At 38.1% G+C, this 16431-nt stretch overlaps 2 protein-coding genes across 2 annotated transcripts in view; both read right to left on the bottom strand.

The window, feature by feature from the left end:
* The window catches only part of LOC104437624 (disease resistance protein RPV1-like), an 81590-nt gene that overhangs the window by 29990 nt on the left and 35169 nt on the right, over window positions 1-16431 (bottom strand). The gene's annotated exons all lie outside the window — the stretch shown is intronic.
* On the bottom strand, window positions 30-1278 carry LOC120291500 (disease resistance protein TAO1-like). Its single transcript, XM_039308955.1, has 2 exons — window positions 1028-1278; window positions 30-485 (listed from the first exon to the last, which is right to left on the bottom strand). The coding sequence occupies exons 1-2, from the start codon at window positions 1253-1255 to the stop codon at window positions 186-188; spliced, it is 528 nt and encodes a 175-aa protein (XP_039164889.1). The 5' UTR covers window positions 1256-1278; the 3' UTR covers window positions 30-185.

Genomic DNA, 16431 nt, shown 5'->3' with positions numbered 1-16431 from the left:
CAAGAGGCTTCGGAAGTATCTCCGGGTGCCATTCTATTTCCTCTTCCAAATGCAGCTTCTGGAGACGTCCCTTAAGGTGCGTTTATTTATTGGAAAACAATTTCTGAAGATAACATTTTCCTCATACTCTGGTGTTTAGTTCGCTTGGGAACATGAATCAATGGAAAATGTTTTATTGATTGGTCTTATACTTCTTTCAAACCTATCAAACTTGCGTCCATCTGCACCCTTTCCAAGTATGGAGCGTACCTTGCAATCTGCGTCAAAGAAGGTAGAGAAGCAACTTCTGGGGGCAACGCCCCAAGATTTCTACACCCCTTTGTACTCAAAGTTTTCAGGTGTTCAAGCTTACCGATGGAGATTGTGGTCAACCTGATACACCAATCAAGTCTTAAGATCTCCAAAGACAAGAAGTTAGAGAAGTCAGGCGTCCTCGTCAAACATGCGCAACACGATAGATCCAAAACTTTCAGTTTCTTAGTCATCTGCTGAAAAAGAAATTGAATTAAAATGAATGAAACACATCAATCATCCTTGGGATACATATCCGGATGGAAAGTCAATCTAATTACCCTCATTTTTATAGTTCAGTAAAATCTTGCGGCAATTGCATATGGCACAATTTGATGAAGAAGAAAATGGTAAAAGATTGAATTAGATCATAGAGTGCAATTGCCGACAAGTTTGTCGAAGAAGACAAAGTTGAGGAAACAGAAGTTAGAAATGGGATAATCAAAGAAGAAATTTTATCCAAAATGGGTTTACTCAGTCTAGATGACTTGGAAGTCGTCCGATAAGACATACGATTTAATAAAAAATAATGTGATTCTATAGCTTCCTCTTCTTTTTCTAATGCATCTAGTCGGTTGTCATCGATGTGAGATGTTACTTCGGCAAAAGAATCTGTTCCCAGTAATATTTACAGTGCATGAATGATTGGTGACAATAGAAAGAAAGAAAACATGGATTCTCTACCCATACAATGCTCTTCTTGGTCTCTTAGTATGATGAATAGAGAAAGGCATACCTGGAATTGGCTCCATCCACCCCAGTCATCTTTGATATTGCTCCTTGAAAGGTCTAGCACGACTAAGCCAGCAAAATGAAAATTCTCCGCATAAAATTCATTATGTGTCACTTCCCAAGAAAGCCAACATAGCTTCGAAACAACATTCTTGAAGTTGCCAGAAAAATCAATGCCTTTAACTCGAAGGAACGTTAGATTTGGCAAAGTAGCTAATTCGTTAGGTACCATGTTGCGGCTGCAACCATCGGAAGTCAGGCTTAGCAGCTAATTCTTTAGGTACCATGTTGTGGCCGCAACCATCGAAAGTCAGGCTTAGTGCTTTTACATCTACATTTTTCTGCCAACAAAGACTCAAGATTAATTGAGTGCAGAACACTTAAAATTCTTACAGAGCTATGTAGAAAGGAAGCATATGGACACTGATAAACAATTTCTACAACAGGAAACATATCATGGCGCACTCCTTTACTGGACAAGTAGACTTACATATTTTCGATCACCACCATTAAAGAAAATTTTCAGCTTCCAATTGAAATGGCGTGTTGTCATTTCAGAATTTTCTTTATATTATTCTCTATTCTACAGAATCTAAAAAATGAAACTAACTACTAGGCAATCTGTCTAGTCTCTCTCCACCAATTTACAAGACCTTTTCACCTGAACGTTTGAGAGAAAGCTATCTTACTCACAAGACAAATGGACAGTTGAACAAAGCTAACCATAAAGTAAAAAGAACAAATTCAACAAATTTCTCCTTCAAAAAGGAAATTATGTGACACACTCTTCCATTTTACCTCTTTCCTCTCCAAAAGTCTTACAGCATCCTTATAACTCTACACCCTACTAATTTTGCGAGAATATTCTTCAAAGATGATGTGCTTTCTATTGGAGAAAACCTCATTGCGTGTTTTGAAGCTGAAAAAACGTTTCCATCAGTCTAGTCTGAAGACCGCCGAACCACCAGACTTAAGATATCCTCATAGACAGTTTCTAGGCGGTCGAAGAAGACTTATCCAGAATTAAGTATTTATTTAAGGATTTGATTCTATCGACTAAAGAAGATCTCTTGGCTGGATATAGCATCTCGGAATCCATTATTCATCTTGAGATTGATTCAGGCATTTTGGATCTGTTGATTGGCGAAGCATACTTGGAAGGTTCTACTTATGGAAACCTAGATCCTAATTGAATGGGCGAGTAGGATTGGTGGGCTATCGTCATATTCCTTAAATAACTTGAAATCTCCCTAATTGATTCTGTCTAATGGGTAGATTGGAAGAACTCATTTGGTAAGTGCCAACGGTGTGATGGCATGAATGAGTATATAAGGAAGACGTTCCGGTTATTCGGGAGTGTGCACGATAGAGAAATTTCAAAGTCTGAAGCTCCTTATTCTTTGTCAATTTAATTGTTGAGCGTGAACTTGTACTCAAAAGAGAGTTTATACTTCTGTGAGATCTTGAAGAAGTGTAGCAGAGTCTCTATACTATGGAATCAAGGAAAAGCTATACTGTAACAACTCTTTTGATTCTGAGTGAAATCCAGCCGGTGGGCTGTCATTGCGGAAGAGTGGACATAGGCTTGGATTAAGTCGAACCACTATAAACCTTGTATTCTTATTTTCTTCCCTAATCTCTTTTACTTTGATCGTAACTCTATTTAATTATTAGAGTCTAATTTCCTTTTCATAATCTATTGTTAATCAGAGTTGATTTAAAAGCAAAATTATATACTTTACTCTACAAAATTTGTTTTCGCATCTATTCACCCCCTCTAGGTGCTCGTACTAGCTTTCACAATTGGTATCAGAGCTTGTGTACTCATTTAAGTTGAAGTGTTTTTACTTCAGAGTTAACGATCCATGGCTAGTATATTGGCTCCAGGTCTGGTTGAAGGGCAAAGTAATACTAGACCGCCTTATTTTGATGGAAATGAATACATTATATGGAAAAACAAGATGAAGGCATTCCTAAGATCAAAAGATCCTTTGGAATGGGACGTGCTAGACAGAAAAATCATTCTTAAAGCTGCAACAATCTCAAAAAAAGGAAAAGAAGCTGTTGAGTTCAGTGAAATGACTCAAGAAGAGATAACCAAGAGACAAGCTCTTCAAAAGCAATTTATTCCTTATATTGTGCATTATCTCCTACTGAATATATCAGAATATCTTCTTGTGAAATAGCTATGAAGGAACCGATCGAGTGAAAGAAACTAGAATCAATATTATGCTCGGTCAATATGAAACATTCAAGATGAAACTAGGAGAATCCATCACTGACATGTTTAGTCGTTTTACAGAAATTGTGAATGATCTTGAGTATCAAGATCAACCAATCTCTGGATCCATGAAGATTAACAAGTTACTGCGTGGACTTTCCAAAGATTGGAATCACATAAAGACCTCAATAAGGGAGACACAAAGAATCATGCCACTCTCTGTTGACGAATTGGTTGGCACTCTTCAGTCTTATGAAGTGGAGCAAATCAACGAAGATGAAGATCTTGCTCTCATGATATGAATGTTCAAAAAACTAAATAGAAAGGGAAGAAGATTCAATCCGAAGAAACAAAGTTCTCAAAAGCTACAAAATAAATCAGCTGAGGATGATGAATCCAACAAGGATGTAATCTGCTTTGAATGCAAGAAAAATGGACACATCAGACCCAACTGTCCCCTGCTGAAGAGAAAGAAAGGAAAAGTTGAGAAATATCGAAAATCACTTAAAGCAGAAACTTGGAATGATACCGAATGTGAGGAAAGTGATGATGATTACATCAATATTTGTCTCATGGCACAATTAGACTTAGATTTAGACTCTGAGACAGACTCAGACTCAGATAGTGAAATCGAGGTAAGTAATTTAAAAATTCCTACTAAAATCTCTAAATATATTGATGAATTGTATTTTAGTCTCAAAACTCTCTCAAGAGGATTTCTAAACTTAAAAGGGAAAATTCTGCACTAAAGCAACAGGAGATTGTTTGGAAAGAAAATGTCGAAAGTTTAGATAAATGTGTTATTACTTTGAAAGAAAATGCATACAATCTTTCAAAAGAAAATGCATTTTTGAAAAATGACATCTCAAGTATTTCTAAAAAGGTTTTCTATAGGATCTGAGAAATTGGAAAATATTCTTTCAGCGCAAAAACCTTACTTCAACAAATCAGGTTTGGGAATGACTGCTGAAACCATTCATCTAATTGATTTTCCTAAGGTAAATGAAAGAATTAAACAAAAACCTACAAAAGATTCTTACAAAAATTATTTCCAAAAAGTTTTTGTAAAACCTTTAGGCTGCAGTACTCTTAAATGTTCTAAGTGCAATAGCTCAAATCATTTTGAGAAAGAATGTCTTATGGTTTGGAAACCTGTTAAGAGGGTTTGGGTAAAGACCGTATATTGCACTAACACCATTGGACCCAAGAAAGTATGGGTACCAAAGAAAGCTTGAGTTTCTTTTCTAAATGCAAGTCACTATAAAAAAAATGCCAAATGGTACTTGGATAATGGATGCTCGAGACATATGACAAGAGACTCAAATTGTTTCATAAAACTTATGCAAGTTAATGGTGGAAAAGTTTCTTTTGGAGAAAATAACAAAGACAAAGTTGTGGGATACAGAACCGTGAAGATTGGAAGTCTCACGATCAGTAATGTCTCTTTAGTGGAAGGACTCAACTACAACTTACTGAGTATCAGCCAGCTGTGCGACACAGGTTTCAAAATCAACTTTCAAGAAGGAATATGTTCAGGAACCAGTAAAGACTCCTCTTAGACTTTCACGGGGCGAAGACATGGGAATATCTACCTCTTGGATATCAAACCAGATAACGCACAATGTCTAATCTCAATTCAAGAGAAAACGAACTTATGGCATAGAAAACTTGGGCACATCAACATGAAACAAATAGCCAAGATCTCAACAAAGAAGCTTGTTCGTGGACTACCCAAACCGACATACCAAAAGTCTGATCTATGTACACCATGCGTGTTGGGAAAACATGTAAGAAATTCATTCAAACCAATAAATCAAGTGTCTACTAATTGTGTACTGCAGCTCTTGCATATAGATCTCTTTGGACTAACCAGAACTCGGAGCATTGGAGGTAAGAAATATTGCCTAGTAATAATGGATGATTATTCACGATTCACCTGGGTATATTTCCTAGCAAGTAAGTCTGAAACCTTTTCTTATTTTATAAAATTTGCTAAGAAAGTCCAAAAAGAGAAAATGTGTATTATTTCAAGTATACGAATAGACCATGAAGGTGAATTTGAAATCAAGATTTTGCTAAATTCTGTGATGAATTTGGTTTTCAGCATGTATTCTCCTCACCATATACTCCAAAGCAGAATGGAGTTGTGGAGAGGAAGAATAGATCGCTGCAGGAAATTGTTAGAACTCTTTTAATTGAAAGTAACATTTCCTCTCGTTTTTGGGCTGAAGCAGTTTCTACAGCGTGCTATATTATTAATAGAGTCTTCTTAAGGCTTATTTAGGAAAAAGCTCCTATGAGTTATTAGGGGTGTGCAAAATACCCGGGAACCGCTCGGACCAGAACCGCCCGGAACCGGCGGTTCTTGAGGGAACCGTCCGGTTCCTGGTTCCAATTTATGGGAATCGGTGGGTACCGGTCCGGTTCCCGGTTCCATGGGCGGATCCGCCCGCCCGGCCACCCAGACCGGACCGGAACCTTTTTAATATTAAAAAAAAAATTACTAAAAGAAATCCTAGATCTCATCTCACTCCCTTCTAGGGGTGTGCAAAATACCCAGGAACCGCCCGGACCGTATTTGTAAATTCGCTACGTTTACTTCTCCCGCTGTCCGCATCTCCACGTACTTAAATTTGGTTTTTCTTTTTTTGGTTTGCTTTGATGTCACGTTGTCGTTCTATGTTGAAAACCAAAAATTGTTTTGCGTCAAGATCGGTTCCATGGATCCACCCGGGAATCGGACCGGATCGGCGGTCCGGTTCTGGGTGGATCCATGCAACAAACGGGTGGATCCTGTTCCAATTTTTTGGAACCGATCCTTAGCGGGTGGTTCCCGGTTCTAGGTCGGGAATCGCCCGCTTGGACCATGCACACCCCTATGAGTTATTCAAATGAAAGAAGCCAATTGTTTCCTATTTTCATGTGTTTGGATGCAAATGTTTTATATTAAAAAATGCAAATGATCGAATTGGTAAGTTCGAAGAAAAATTAGACGAAGGTATCTTCTTGGATATTCAGACGCAAATATAGCAGGATGCATAGTTGATAGAAAGAGCACCTCGGGCACCTGTCAATTGCTTGGTAATAGGACAATATCTTGGTTTTTGAGGAAGCAAAGTACCGTAACCCTTTCTACATCAGAAGCAAAGTATATGACTCTTGGAAGTTGTTGTTCACAAATTCTATGGATAAAACAATAGCTAAGAGACTTTGGAATTGAAGATTCATGCACTGAGATCAAATGTGACAATACCAGCACAATTAATCTCACCAAGAATCCAATTCTTTATTCAAGAGCAAAGCATATAGAGATTCGACATCATTTCATTAGAGATCATGTTCAAAATGGAGAAGACTCAAAGAATCAACTGGTGGACATTTTTACAAATCCTTTGGAGAAAAGTCAATTCGAGGTTATTCATTCCAGACTCAATATCTTAAAGTCTAAAAAAGTTCAAACTTAGGGCTAAAAAGTCTAAAGATATTCAGACTCAGAAGATCAAGAATCTCAATTGTAAGTTACTTCTATTTTAGAAATTTATCTCTTAGATAAAATCTTGAAAATGTACGATCATCAATTAATCTGTAATTGATTGATGTTATATTCCCCAGTTTTCGTGATTATTGCAATCATTCCTTTTCGAAAAAGAAGTTATTTTTTTAATGACGGTTATCTATTTTTCCAAAAAGGCAGTTATTTTTGAAAAGTCATTTTTTATTTTTCCTTTTACGTCATTCCGTATGCCTCGTTTCGACTGCTTTATATACTGCCGATTCTTCTTCGTTTTACTCACAAAACCCTAAGAAAGCACATATCTTCAACTTCTCTTTTCTTCTTTTGTTTAATCCTTGAAAAGTTTTTACCTTTCTTGCGAAACAAGCTTGGAATCTCTTAAAGATTGTGAAAAATGTCGTCTCAAAGAAAGTCTTCAAGGATCGCGAACAGGGGACCATAACAAATGCGTGAGGGTCCTACGCATTTTGACCTCACTGAGGAAGAGGAATCTTCTAGACAGCAACAGAGCCCACAACATTCTCTACATCGTCCATCTCCTCCATCTAGACCTTAGGATATTGAACATCGAGAAGAGGAAGAAATCATTGAAGATGCAGAACTAGTAAGAACTCAAAAGCCCACTTTTATTTTCAAGCTTTACTATGCCTTGAAGAAGGGTGGTACTCCCTTGAACTATATTGATGAATTCTTGAAAGAGAAAGGGTATCGAAATGAAACCTACTTCTTACGCACAATGGAACGATTGGGAATTGCTCCTGCAGGGTTAGCAGAAGAAGCATTTGCAAATATCCCAAGTGATCCATGTGTTGGAGGGCTGAGTCAACCTGATGGGAATGATGATGATAAGATGTACACTCATTTTAAGCCTCGAATGGGTGTTGCGGCGAAAATTCAAAGCAAAAGAACAGATTTGTTTTGCTTAGAGGAACACAAGTGACTGTACTCTAAGTTGCTAAAGCGTGGAGTGATCAACCCTAGAAGTGTGGATTTTGATTTTCTTGACTCTCTGAATGTTAAGCTGCGAGAGAAATTCAATCTTCTTAAACTAGAATGGTTTTGTTCTGAAACGACAGAGGCTCATGCTGAACTCACCGCATACTTCTATTCTAATCTAAGTTTCTTGGATGCGAATAAATTCTCATTCAGTGTTCGAGATCAGGACTATGTAGTTGACATGGACACATTGGCTAATGTGATTGGGGTAAAAGAGAGAAATTCCAACCAATCAGTGTGTCTATTGGACATGTGACGGTAGCGCTTGTTAAGGATGGAATGGCTGAAGGACGAATTTCATATTTGTGGATGAATGCCTCAAATATTTTGCTTCACAAGACAGTAATCAACTGTCTTAGACCCAAATCGACTTCAAAGATCGATGTTTCAGACTCGGAGGCAAAGCTGATGTATGCCATTAATGCTGGCAAAAAGTTCTCTCTTCCACACACTATCATGTTCCACATGTACAGAACAATGGTGAAAGACAATGGCCAACTTCCTTACTCAGCACTTATCACTAAGTTATTCAGACATTTGAACATTTAGCCTCCTGGGATTCTATGTGTTCGAACATGCGATCAAATGGTGGTAGGACTGAAAATGGTTTCCAAAATGCGTTTGAAAGAACTTAACAAGGCTTTGGAGAAATTTAAGGAGAAAACCCCTGTCAAGACTCACCCAGTCTCTTTGGCTGCAAAATGGAAAGAGAAGGAGCCCATGGTTGCTCCATTTAGGAAAAGAAGAGCACTCATCTTGGAGGATGAAGAGGATGAGGATGATATCACAATTTCCGCTCTTGCATTGAAAAACTTACGTCGTTTTGTTCCAGAGACAGAGGAGAGACATGATCAAGACAGAGAAGAGTTCGAACAAAGGAGTGGAGAGAGAGAATAAATGGAAAAAGAAGCAGAGGAAGAAAGGATTGCGGAAGAAGAAGAGGGCAGAGGTGAACAAGAGGAAGTAGAGCATGAAGAGTACTTCTCACCACTTGAAGGCAATGAAACAGGGGGAGTTGCTGAGAAAAGAGGTACATCTTCAATTGCTACTAGTGAAGGTGTTAGTCGTTCACTTGCAGATCCAGAAGATATCTATGGATCTCAATTTCCAGAGGAAGGTCATGAGGTTTCATCGTCAAGTCTGGGTGCTCATACAGAAATGCCATTATTTGCCAATACACCTCAGACTGATCACGTAGAGGCCAATACTCAGACTGATAATTTACCAGCCTTTCGTAGAGTGCTTGATGTCCTTATGGAGATGCGAGGACAGATTTATGCCCTGGGATGCGAAGTTCAGAACTTGCAGAATGCAGGTCAAGCCTCTTCAATTTCCTTGCATGATCAAATATATGCCCTTGCTCTTCAAGTTCAAGCAAATGCCAAGGGTGAAGATGTGGCTCAACTGAAGGAGAATTTGAAAAAGCCGGAAGGGATTGTCCAGTCAATGAGAGATTTCCAGCTTGTTCATGTTCCAAAGCAATCCTAATTTTATTCTCTTTTCGTCTCTACCTTTTTAATGCTGACAAAAAGGGGGAGAGATGTTGCAGATTTGAGATTTAACTCTTGACTCTTTTTGATTGACTTTACTTTTATTTGGTTATTTGGTTGTGACTGGATTTGGATTTGGATTGTTTGATCGTTTGTTTATTTTAAGCACTATTGGTATTTCATGACAAAGATAGTTGTTTATTTACAGGACTAATTTATTTTCCGTGGATGCATATTTAATGCTATCTTTACTAAGCCAATTATCTTTTATGAGATATCTATGTTTGCTTGAGTATTGTTTTGCAGGTCAAATATATCCAAATCTGCAGGAAAGTTTTGTTACCATAAAAAAGGGGGAGATTGTTGGAGAAAACTTCATTGCGTGTTTTGAAGCTGACAAAACGTTTCCATCAGTCTAGTCTGAAGACTTGCACACTCTTTAGTCAAAGTTTGAAGACCACCGAACCACCAGACTTAAGATTTAAAATCTATCATCATTGACAGTTTCTAGACCGTCGAAGAAGACTTATCCATAAATAAGTATTTCTTTAAGGATTTGATTCTATCGACTAAAGAAGATCTTTTGGCTGGATATAGCATCTCGGAATCCATTATTCATCTTGAGATTGATTCAGGCATTTTGGATCCATTGATTGGCGAAGCATACTTGGAAAGTTCTATTTATGAAAATCTAGATTCTGATTGTATGGGCGAGCAGGATTGGTGGACTATCGTCATATTCTTTAAATAACTTGAAATCTCCCTAATTGATTCTGTCCAACGGGTAGATTGGAAGAACTCATTTGGTAAGTGTCAACGGGTGTGGTGGCATGAAGGAGTATATAAGGAAGATGTTATACGAGAGTGTGCGCGATAGAGAAATTCAAAAGTCTGAAGCTAATTGTTCTTTGTCAATTTAATTATGAGCGTGAACTTGTACTCAAAAGAGAGTTTATACTTCTGTGAGACCTTGAGGAAGTGTAGCGGAGTCTCTACACTGTGGAATCAAGGAAGAGCTATACTGTAACAACTCTTTTGATTCTTAGTGAAATCCAGTCGGTGGGCTGTCAGTGCGGAAGAGTGGACGTAGGCTTGGATTAAGCCGAACCACTATAAACCTTGTGTTCTTATTCTCTTCCCTAATCTCTTTTACTTTGATCGTAACTCTATTTAATTATTAGAGTCTAATTTTCTTTTCATAATCTATTGTTAATCAGAGTTGATTTAAAAGAAAAATTATATACTTTACTCTACAAAATTTGTTTTCGCATCTATTCACCCCATCTAGGTGCTCGTACTAGCTTTCACACCTTCCTAGATCTCGAACTTGGTCATGCATCCAAAATTTATTATCATGTCCAATTTTTATCAAGGACCGTAGGCGGAGGATAGTAATTGCACTATGAGGATGGTAATTATAGTCATCCCACATGATAATTGGATATGTTTGGTCCTCATTGGTGAAAAAGCAAGTAATATCCAGAAATACTTCTTTTTGCTTACTCTCTAGTCCTTCATAACTTATCATTAATGCATCTCGGACATCCTTAAAAGGACCGTCATCTAACTGCTTCAACACATCTTCCCATAGTTCTCGTTTATCAAAATGTTGTTTATCAAAATGTTGCTCCAGGGCAAAGCCGTGGCAAGAAAGAAACGAACCTATGACCTCAACTGCCAAAGGAAGCATACCCATTTTGCGAACAATTTTCTCTGCAAGATGATCATATCCTTCTAGGGGAAAGTCTCTTCCGAATGCGTGCTTACAAAACAACTTAAGTACTCGACCAAATTCCATTTCATGAACTTCATAAGACAAAATTCCTTTGGGTTGATTTAGGACCTCTTCACTGGATGATTCCACTTGAGTCATCAAGACCTCTAAGTTTCTAGTGGTGAAGAGGATCCTACTGCCTGAACCAAACCAATCTAATTTTCCAGCTAGTTTTTTGAGTTGCTCCTGCTTGTCTAGATCATCTAGAACAATGAGGACTTTTTTAGTATGGCATACTCTCTTGTTCTGATTCATCCCATCTCCAATGTCTTTGATATGATCAGCATTCTCAGACATCGTTGAGGAAACAAACACCGTCAAAGTGAGAAGATACTTTGTTGAACACAACCTTTGCAAGTACTGTTTTACCAATGCCACCTGTTCCGTGAATACCAAGGAAATGTACACCATCAGTGTCAACATCCAGCTTCTCTATTATGGCTTTTATCTAATGATGATCTTCAACCAAATATTCAAGCACATCCACATTTCTGGCATTAAGCTTACATGATACCTCTCCAACAACCAATTCAATCAGTTCTCCATGGTTGCAGCAAAGCGGGAAATTTTTGTTTTCATCAATGACATGAGAGAAAAGGGTACAAATTTCTTCTAGATATGACGATCTCTAGGTGTCTAGGGACCATATGGTTAAATAACTCAACCATTTCGATTACTATGACAAAAGTTAAGTGTTATAATCAGTTGATGCGTTCGTTGATATTTCATGGAATGTCAATTAATTTAATGTATTTGAGATGAGTAAGATAACGCAAGAGCCGATGCATGTGAAGGAGATATTCTTGATGGAATGGACAGAGTAAGATTCACAAAACTTGGTAAGGTAAATTTTTATTCAATAATGCTTGGAATGACTAACTAACATGCAGTGACATAAATTCCAAAGTTTGTGTATTATCGAGCTAAATATATAGGATTGCATTCATATAATAGTTGAATCTAAGATAAAACCTAAATAAATTCGAGGTCTCAAGCAAAATTGAAAGAAGCACGACAGATGCATGATAGGTGAAACTGTTTCATTGTCTTCTAAGTAAACAAGTTTTATTTTTGGCGAAAAACAAATGAACAGATTTTATTAGACAGGTAATCGGACCGGATTCAGGTGTGGTTCATTCAAGTAAGAGTCATCTGAATTTGTTCATAAATTGGACCAAAGCAGATCCTTCTTTTGCCCAATTCTTTCCTTTTCCTCTAGTGAGTCCTCACTACCGAGTGTCCATTTCTTCTATCATCGGTCTTTTTTTCCTCTTTTTTTTGTTTCTCTTTGGTTGGTTTGCTGGATCCGATATCATTTCTGTCGGCTCTAGCTGCCATAACTTCTAATGCAAAGAATGTCTTTCAATTCTAGAATTGAAGGAAACCAAAGTTGCAGCAGGCTTCCGCCACCATCAATGGTGGCCACTAGAGCCAGGGGGAATTGAAAATTAACATTGATGGAGCTTGCCTGGCTGGAATGAATGAAGGTGCGGTGTCGAGTGTTCACCACGACAACTCTAGGAGGCTAATCTAACGGTTTTGCACGGTCGATCAAGGCGTCTTCAGCAGCTGAGGCGGAGGTGCAACCCATAGTGGAAACCCTCATGAACTTCTTGAGATAGCTAGTATAAGCACCTAGAGGGGGGTGAATAGGTGTAAAAATAATTTCTCGAGATACGACAGCGATACTAGGCAGACGATAGAAAGGAAATTCTCTTTTGATTAACAAAATGAATTATGATCAAAGTAAAGTAAAGAGTAGGGAAGAGAAAATTAAACACAAGGTTTATAGTGATTCGGCTTATTCCAAGCCTACGTCCACTCTTCCGCACTGACAACCCACCGGATGGATTTCACTATGAACAAAAGAGATGTTACATCACAGTTCTTCCTTGATTCCACAGTGTAGATATTCTACCACACTTCCTCAAGGTTTCTCACGAATATAAACACTATTTTGCGTACAAGATTTCGCTCAAATGAATTGACTAAAAACAAGGAGCTTCAGACTTTGGAATTCTTCTATCATGCACATCCTCGAACAACTAGAACGTCTTCCTTATATACTCCTTTATGCCATCATACCCGTTGGCACTTACTAAAGGAATTCCTCAAATCTACCCGTTGGACGGAATCAATTAGGAAGATCATTCGAGCTATAAAAGGAACATGTTGATAGCCCATCAATCATGTTCACCCATACAATCAGGATCTCGGTTTCCATAAGTAGAATCTTCCAAGAATATTTCGCCAATCATCGGATCCTTAATCTTCGAATCAATCATGATCAAATAAAGGATTTCGTTATGTCATATCCAGCCAAGAGATCTTCTCAAGTCGATAAGATCACATCCTTAATGAAACATCCACTTCTGGATAGTCTTTCTTCAACAGATTAGAAACTGTCAATGAGAATAGACTTTGAGTCTTGAGTCTGGCTGTCCGGAGGTCTTCAGACTTTAAATAGCAGAGTCTGTAAACCTTCAGACTAGACTGATGGAAACGTTTTGTTAGTTTCAAAACACTTCAAGAAGATTTCTCCAACAATCTCCCCATTTTTGATGGTGATAAAACTTTCCTGCAGATTTGGATAACTTTGACCTGCAAAACATTACTCAAACAAATATGCATATCTTATAAAGATAAATGGCTTAATGAATGATAACACTAGAATCTCGCAACCACAGAAAATAGGTTAGACTTGTATGTGATAAAGTCATCCACAAGATATAAGTAGTCAAATCCAAATCCAAATTCAGTCCTCATCCAGACACAAAAGTAAAGTCAAACATCAAAACACTCCAAGTCAAACAATCCAAATGATTAAAAAGTTCAAAGTTTCAAAGTTTCAAATCTTACATCTCTCCCCATGTTTGTCAGCATAAAAAGGTTGAGATGAAAATGAAATAGAGTCAAGATTGCTTGGGAACACGAACAAGCTAGAAATCTCCCATTGACCGAACGATTCCTTCCAGCCTTTTCAAGTCTTCCTTCGGTTGTGCAACCTCCTCATCCTTAGCGTGCCCGAATCAAGAGAAAGGGCTTGGATATGATCATTCAAGGAATCTGAAGAAGTTTGACCTGCATTCTGCAAATTCTGAACTTCGCATCCCAGAGCATAAATCTGACCTCGCATTTCCAAGAGAACATCCAGAATTCTTCGAAAATCTGCTGAATTATCGGTTTGCGTACTGGCTTCGGCACGATCTGATGGAGTAGGCAGACGATGGCAGATCAGCATAATCATGCAGATTTGGCGATGAAACATCATGTTCTTCCTCAGGAAATTGAGAGGCATAAATGTCCTCTGGATCTGCTGGTGAGCGACTGACTCCCTCATTGGTAGCAGGATATGAGGACATTCCTCTTTTCTCTTGGTCTCCCCCTGTTTCCATGCCTTCATGTGGAGAAGAGTGTTCCTCATGTTCTCTTTCCTCTTGATCTCTTTTCTCTTCTTCTTCTTTTTCAACTCTTTCCTTCTCAACATCTCTTTCTTCAGCTTCTCTCTTCTCTGTTTCTTTCTCCTCTGCTTCTTTTTCTTCTCTTTCTTAAGTCCTCTGTTCTGAGTTTTTCTTTGGAGCAAAACGGCTCAGGTTCTTTAATGCCATTGCAGAAATGGTGATGTCTTCATCATCATCTTCATCTTCAACGATGAGAGCTCTTCTTTTCTTGGATGGAGCAACCATGGGCTCATTCCCTTTTCTTTTTGCTGCAGAAGAGATTTGATGAGTTTTGACAGGAGTCTTCTCCTTGAATTTCTCCAACGCCTTACTTAGTTCCTTCAGACGTATTTTAGTCACCATTTTCAGTTCTACCACCATATGATCACATGATCGAACATAGAGAATTTGTGGAGGCTGAATATTAAGATGTCTGAATAACTTCGTCACAAGACCTGGATAAGGAAGTTGACCTCTGTCCTTCACCACTGCTCTATACATTTGGAACATAACAGTGTGAGGAAGAGAAAAAAATTTCCCAGTGATGATGGCATACATCAGCTTTGCCTCTGAACTTGAAACATTAGTCTTGGAAGTTGATTTCGGTCTGAGGCAATTGATCATAATCTTGTGAAGCGGAATGTTAAAAGCACTCATCCTCAAGTAGGAAATCTTTTCTTCTGTTCTTCTATCCTTAACAAGTTCCAATGTAGCACGAGCAATAGAAACATTGATTGCTTGATATCTTCCTCTCTCAACCCCTATCACATCCGCCAGCATATCCATATCCACCACAAAGTCCTGATCTCGGACACTGAAAGAGATTATATTCGCATCCAAGAAGCTAAGATTCGAATAGAAATATGCAGTTAATTTAGCATGGGCTTCTGTGGTGTTAGAACAGAACTTCTTAAGTTGAAGAAAAATGAACTTTTCCCTCAAATTGACATTTACAGCATCAAGAAAATCAAAATCCACACTTCTAGGGTTTATCACTCCATGCTTCAGCAATTTTAAGTATAGAACCTTATGTTCTTTTGATCTAAACAACTCTCCCATTTTTCCTCGAATTTTCGTTGCAACACCCATTCTTGGTTGAAATTGGCTGTACAATTTGTCATCATCATTCTCATCTATCGGATTAAATCCCCCAACACGCGGATCACTTGGGATATTTGCAAGGGTTTCTTCTGCCACCCTTTTAGGAGCAATTCCCAAACTTTCCATTTTTCACAAAAAGATGTACTCATTCCCATATCCTTTGTCCTTAAGAAACTCATCGACGTAGTTCAATGGAGTACCAGTCTTCTTTAAAGCATGGTAAAGCTTATAAATAAAAGAGGGCCTTTGAATTCTTACAGGATCTGCGTCTTCAACGATTTCTTCCTCTTGTTGATGACCAGCACCCTGTGGACTAGTTGGTGGAGAATGACGATGCTGAGAATGTTGTGGGCTCTGTTGCTGATTTGGAGACTCTTCTTCCTCGGTGAGATTGAAGTGCGTAGGCCCCTCACTCATTTGCCGTGGTCCCCTGCTTGCGATTCTCGAAGACTTTCTTGAAGACGACATCTTTCTCAGTCTTTGAAAGATTCCTTGCTTGACTTTCCAAGAAAGATGACAACTTTTTCGAAGATTAAACAAGGGAAGAAAACATGAATGGAAGATTGGTGCTTTCTTAGGGTTTTTGGAGAGTAAAGCGAAGAAGAAACAACAGTGCATAACCAGTTAAAAAGAGGTATACGGAAAGTCATAAAGGAAATAAAAAGATGCATTTTCAAAAAATAACTGCCTTTTTCAATAAAATAGTCATTTAAAAAATAACTTCTTTTTCGAAAAGGAAACGTTGCAATAATCACGTCAATTAAAGATAGCAATAATCAAACACGGTTGATAATCGTACCTTTTCAAGATGAGATTCGAGAGAGTGAATAACTTACAGGTCAAAGTCTTGTTTGTCTGAGTCTGAGAGCCTC

The sequence above is a fragment of the Eucalyptus grandis genome, chromosome 3 (assembly GCF_016545825.1).
Source record: "Eucalyptus grandis isolate ANBG69807.140 chromosome 3, ASM1654582v1, whole genome shotgun sequence".
NCBI lineage: Eukaryota > Viridiplantae > Streptophyta > Magnoliopsida > Myrtales > Myrtaceae > Eucalyptus > Eucalyptus grandis.
The sequence above is the reverse complement of the archived record's forward strand: the minus strand, read 5'-3'. Positions and strand labels throughout refer to the sequence as shown.

What these genes read in the sequence shown, in the direction of transcription:
- LOC120291500 (XM_039308955.1), bottom strand. Translation starts at nt 1,255, where the DNA reads ATGGTACCTAACGAATTAGCTACTTTGCCAAATCTAACGTTCCTTCGA. An exon ending in GTGGATGGAGCCAATTCCAG is followed by an intron (nt 486 to 1,027) that starts GTATGCCTTTCT and finishes CTTTTTCAGCAG; the next exon opens with ATGACTAAGAAACTGAAAGT.